The sequence below is a fragment of the Tachyglossus aculeatus genome, assembly GCF_015852505.1.
Source record: "Tachyglossus aculeatus isolate mTacAcu1 chromosome 12 unlocalized genomic scaffold, mTacAcu1.pri SUPER_6_unloc_1, whole genome shotgun sequence".
NCBI classification, from domain to species: Eukaryota; Metazoa; Chordata; class Mammalia; order Monotremata; family Tachyglossidae; genus Tachyglossus; species Tachyglossus aculeatus.
The window spans coordinates 20,282,554-20,288,587 of NW_024044828.1; the positions used below are offsets into that span (position 1 = coordinate 20,282,554).

Sequence of the window (6,034 nt, forward strand, 5' to 3'; positions counted from 1 at the left end):
CCGTGGGACAACCTGATCACCTTGTAATCTCCACAGCGCTTAGAACAGTGCTTTGCACATAGTAAGCGCTTAACAAATGCCAATTATTATTGTTATTATGTGTGGAGGGAGGGCATTCCAGGCCAGGGGGATGACGTGGGCCGTATTTATTTTCGTATTTATTGAGCGCTTACTGTGTGCAGAGCACTGTACTAAGCGCTTGGGAAGTACAAGTTGGCAACATATAGAGACGGTCCCTACCCAACGGTGGGCTCACAGTCTATAAGGGGTTGGTGTGGGGGGGTGGGAAGGGATAGACCTCCCCCTCCCCCTCGCCTTACCTCCTTCCCCTCCCCACAGCACCTGTATATATGTATATATGTTTGTACGTATTTGTTACTCTATTTTATTTGTATATATTTATTCTATTTATTTTATTTTGTTAATATGTTTTGTTTCGTTCTCTGTCTCCCCCTTCTAGACTGTGAGCCCACTGTTGGGTAGGGACCGTCTCTAGATGTTGCCAACTCGGACTTCCCAAGCGCTTAGTCCAGTGCTCTGCACACAGTAAGCGCTCAGTAAATACGATTGAATGAATAGACCATTCCCAGGTCTATCCTTTTCCAGTCTGGTTGTCCCCTCCCTGCCTCTTTGCCCCCTATCCTGGCTGCTGGAAGAGGAGGAGCCTTTTAGACTGTGAGCCCACTGTTGGGTAGGGACTGTCTCTATATGTTGCCAACTTGTACTTCCCAAGTGCTTAGTACAGTGCTCTGCACACAGTAAGCGCTCAATAAATACGATTGATTGATTGATTGATTGATTGAGGAGCCCCAGGCTCCATTCTGCCCCTTAAGTGGCAGGTGCCAGGCGGAGAGAGGCTGGATTTCCTTCTCCCTGAAACCATCCCACTGAACTTTAACCTCCTGCCCCTCCCCGTCTCAGGCCGTTCCTCTGTCCCTCCTGTGCCTTTCTCACCCGCACAGGTCACCAGGGTTGTGCCCCTCCCTTCTGTGCCAGCCATGCTGTCCTCGAGCTCCGCTTCCTGCCCGGCCGGGGTCAGCCAGGGCGGAGGGGGGTCCGCGAGGGGACCGGAGGGGGCAAAAAAGGGGGCCCGTCGCCCTGTAACCTTCCAGGCCCAGCCAGAAGCCCCCGAGCCCCCACCTCACGTGAAGCGGCCGGCCCGGCGGCGAAACAGCCAGGTGACCGTCAGATATGACCGGGGGCAACTGCAGCGTTGGCTGGAGGTGGAGGAGTGGGTGGATGCCAGGCTGCGGGAGTTGTACCAGGTGAGCCAAAGGATGGGCCTCGGCGGAAGGGGCGGTTGGTTGACACGGGGCACAGTCCCCCCCTTCTAGACCGTGAGCCCGTTGTTGGGTAGGGACCGTCTCTATCTGGTGCCAACTTGGCCTTCCCCAGCGCTTAATAAATGATGATAAGGAGGAGGAGGAGGAGGGCGATAGGCTCTGGGCCGTGCGTCCGCCACTTGTCAGCTGCGTGACCTTGGACAAGTCCTTTCACTTCCCGGCCCACGTCATCCCCCTGGCCTGGAATGCCCTCCCTCCGCACATAATAATAATCATAATGGCATTTATTAAGCGCTTACAATGTGCAAAGCACTGTTCTAAGCGCTGGGGAGGTTACAAGGTGATCAGTTTGTCCCGCGGGGGGCTCACAGTCTTAATCCCCATTTTTACAGATGAGGGAACTGAGGCACAGGGAAGTTAAGTGACTTGCCCAAAGTCACCCAGCTGACAACTGGTGGAGCGCTGCGGAGGTTACAAGGTGATCAGGTTGTCCCCCGGGGGGCTCACAGTCTTAATCCCCATTTTCCAGGTGAGGTAACTGAGGCTCAGAGAAGTGAAGTGACTTGCCCAAAGTCGCCCAGCTGACAAGTGGCCTCTGTCTGCTCCTGTCTGCCCCTTCTAGACTGTGAGCCCACTGTTGGGTAGGGACCATCTCTAGATCTTGCCAACTTGGACTTCCCAAGCGCTTAGTCCAGTGCTCTGCACACAGTAAGCGCTCAATAAATATGATTGATTGATTGATTGATTGATTGATTGATTGTGGCCGGGAGGGAGTAAGGGAGGCTGGTAGTTTGGAAGGCTGGATAGGGTGAAGAAGAGGGCGGTGGTCCGGGGGCATCACCTCGCTGAGCCCCCTACTCCGGTTGCAGGAGATGCCTGATGATTCGGAGCCAGAGATTGACCTGGAAGCACTGATGGAGCTGCCCAGAGAGGAGCAGAAGGTTCGGCTGCAGGTAATAATAATAATAATAATAATAATAATAGCGGCACATTATTATATTATAATATTATATTATATTACATATTATACATATTATAATAATAATAGTTAAGCGCTTACTATGTGCAGAGCACTGTTCTAAGCGCTGGGGGGGATACAAGGTGATCAAGTTGTCCCACGTGGGGCTCACAGTCTTCATCCCCATTTGACAGATGAGGTAACTGAGGCTCAGAGCAGTGAAGTGACTTGCCCCAGGTCACACAGCAGACATGTGGCGGAGTCGGGATTCAAACCCATGCCCTCTGACTCCAAAGCCCGGGCTCTTTCCACTGAGCCACACTGCTTCTCAATAGCCTCAATAGGGCCCCCGGGCACTGAGGGGCACCCCTCAGGGTCTGTACCCTGAGAAGCAGCGTGGCTCAGTGGAAGGAACACGGGTTTGGGAGTCAGAGGTCGTGGGTTCAAATCCCGGCTCCGCCACTCGTCAGCTGTGTGACTTTGGGCAATAATAATAATAATAATAATGTTGGCATTTGTTAAGCGCTTACTATGTGCAAAGCACTGTTCTAAGTGCTGGGGGGGGGATACAAAGTGATCAGGTTGTCCCATGTGGGGCTCACAGTCTTAATCCCCATTTTACAGATGAGGTCACTGAGGCTCAGAGAAGTTAAGTAACTTGCCCAAGGTCACACAGCAGACATTATTATTTATTATTATTATTATTATCTTATTATTATTATTATTATTTTATTTTGTTAATGTTTTGTTTTGTTCTCTGTCTCCCCCTTCTAGACTGTGAGCCCACTGCTGGATAGGGACCATCTCTATATGTTGCCAACTTGTACTTCCCAAGCGCTTAGTATAGTGCTCTGCACACAGTAAGTGCTCAATAAATGCGATTGATTGATTGATTGATTGATATGGTGGAGACAGGATTCGAACCCATGACCTCTGACTCCAAAGCCCGTGCTCTTTCCACTGAGCCACGCTGCTTCTCTGAAAGTCACTTCACTTCTCTGGGCCTCAGTGACCTCATCTGAAAAATGGGGATCAAGACTGTGAGCCCCTGTGGGACAACCTGATCACCTTGTAACCTCCCCAGCACTTAGAACAGTACTCTGCACACAGTAAGCGCTCAATAAATACGATTGATTGAGCTGTAAAATGAGGATTAAGATTGTGAGCCCCAAGTGGGACAACCTGATCACCTTGTATCCCCAACTTGTACTTCCCAACCGCTTCGTACAGTGCTCTGCACACTGTAAGCGCTCAATAAATACGATTGATTGATTGATTGATTGATCTGGAAAATGAGGATTAAGAATGTGAGCCCCCCGTGGGACAACCTGATCACCTTGTATCCCCCTCCAGCGCTTAGAACAGTGCTTTGCACGTAGTAAGCGCTTAACAAATGCCATCGTTATTATTACTATGAGATCAGGAGACCCACAAGAAGGGCGGGTGTGGGGAACTGGGCAGTTTAGGGGAATTGGTGTGGGGTCCCGAGCCAGGCAACTTGGGCCTTCTGACCACCCTCTCTCATCTGCAGGGACTTCTCAGCAATTGTTCGCGGCCCACGGAGGTGAGCCCCCCGCCGCAACTCCTGCCCAGGGGAGCAAACCAATGGGAAGATGTGACCAGGCTGGGGACGGTGGTGGGAAGGAAGACTGAGTCCACTAGTCTGGACCACGGTGACGGGGGGGGGAGGGCAGGGAGAGACCCCCCAGGGCCGGCTTGGGTAGACAGGCCGCCAGCAGGGAGTGGATGGGGCAGAAAAAAAGCGGGGAGGTGAGCGAGGTCAGAGGGCAGGAGCAGTGGGGTGCCTTCATTCGCTCATTCAATCGTATTTATTGAGCGCTTACTGTGTGCAGAGCACTGGACTAAGCGCTTGGGAAGTCCAAGCTGGCAACATCTAGAGACGGTCCCTATCCAACAGCGGGCTCACAGTCACACCCCGTTTAGGAGGCCTTCCCAGACTGAGCCCCCTCCTTACCACCTTCCCTTCCCCACAGCACCTGTATATATGTATATACGTTTGTACAGATTTATTACTCTATTTATTTATTTTACTTGTACATATCTATTCTATTTATTTTATTTTGTTAATATGTTTTGTTTTGTTCTCTGTCTCCCCCTTCTAGACTGTGAGCCCGCTGTTGGGTAGGGACCGTCTCTACATGTTGCCAACTTGTACTTCCCAAGCGCTTAGTCCAGTGCTCTGCACACAGTAAGCGCTCAATAAATACGATTGATTGATTGATTCCCCACAGCACCTGTATATATGTATATATGTTTGTACGGATTTATTACTCTATTTATTTATTTTACTTGTACGTATCTATTCTATTTTTTTTATTTTGTTAATATGTTTTGTTTCGTTCTCTGTCTCCCCTTTCTAGACTGTGAGCCCGCTGTTGGGTAGGGACCGTCTCTATGTTGCCAACTTGGACTTCCCAAGCGCTTAGTCCATTGCTCAGCACACAGTAAGCGCTCAATAAATACAATTGATTGATTGATTCCCCACAGCACCTGTACATATGTTTGTACGTATTTATTACTCTATTTTACTTGTCCATATCTATTCTATTTTAATATGTTTTGTTTTGTTCTCTGTCTCCCCGCTCTAGACTGTGAGCCCACTGTCGGGTAGGGCCCGTCTCTAGATGTTGCCAACTTGTACTTCCCAAGCGCTTAGTCCAGTGCTCTGCACACAGTAAGCGCTCAGTAAATACGATTGATTGACTGATTCCCCACAGCACCTGTATATATGTATATATGTTTGTATGTATTTATTACTCTATTCATTGATTTATTTTACTTGTACAAAGCTATTCTATTTTATTTTGTTTATATGTTTCGTTTCGTTCTCTGTCTCTCCCTTCTAGACCGTGAGCCTGCTGTTAGGTAGGGCCCGTCTCTAGATGTTGCCAACTTGGACTTCCCAAGCGCTTAGTCCAGTGCTCTGCACACAGTAAGCGCTCAATAAATACGATCGATTGATTCCCCACAGCACTTGTATATACATTTGTATGTATTTATTACTCTATTTTACTTGTCCATATCTATTTTATTTTAATATGTTTTGTTTCGTTCTCCATCTCGCCCCTCTAGACTGTGAGCCCGCTGTTGGGTAGGGCCCGTCTCTAGATGTTGCCAACTTGGACTTCCCAAGCGCTTAGTCCAGTGCTCTGCACACAGTAAGCGCTCAATAAATACGATTGATTGATTGATTGACAGAAGGTGCAGGACCCGGGGTCCAGTGCCCCCTGCCCCCTTCCTTTCCAGGAGTTCATCTCGGGGCTGCTCAGCCACCTCAAGAAACTCCGGCCACTCAATCAGCCTCAGAAGTACAGCGACGCTTGACCCACCCCGAAGTCGTCGGGACCAACCCTGCCCACCGCTCCAAACGGGACATACATCCAGGACACACGTGACGGGGGATGTGGGGTCTTCGGAAGATGGTATGGTACCCCTGGGGGCTGCCAGGGACCCCCTAAGGGAGAGAATGAAAGTGGGTGTGTGTTTTGGGGGGGTGTTTCTGGGCAATGTGAACCCCAGGAAGCCCGAATGGCCACCTGTACAACGATAAAGCCTAGAAGGGTTGCACCTGTGTTGTATCCATCCGTTCAATCGTATTTATTGAGCGCTGCGCTGTACTAAGAGCATGGGAGAGTACAAGGTAACATTAAACAGACACATTCCCTTGGTCCAAGGGGGCATAGGCAGGGCAGCCCAGGGGGGATGGCTACCCGCTGGATACTGTGAGCCCACTGTTGGGTAGGGACTGTCTCTATATGTTGCCAATTTGTAC

General features: G+C 50.0%; 1 protein-coding gene across 1 annotated transcript; it reads left to right on the plus strand.

Moving 5' to 3' along the window:
• The first annotated feature begins 998 nt into the window (after positions 1-998).
• Positions 999-5,840, plus strand: PPP1R14D (protein phosphatase 1 regulatory inhibitor subunit 14D). The gene is made up of 4 exons (XM_038741481.1): positions 999-1,265; positions 2,153-2,236; positions 3,773-3,805; positions 5,509-5,840. Exons 1-4 carry the CDS (start codon positions 999-1,001, stop codon positions 5,584-5,586), a joined length of 462 nt encoding a protein of 153 aa, XP_038597409.1. The 3' UTR covers positions 5,587-5,840.
• The last annotated feature ends 194 nt before the right edge of the window (positions 5,841-6,034 follow it).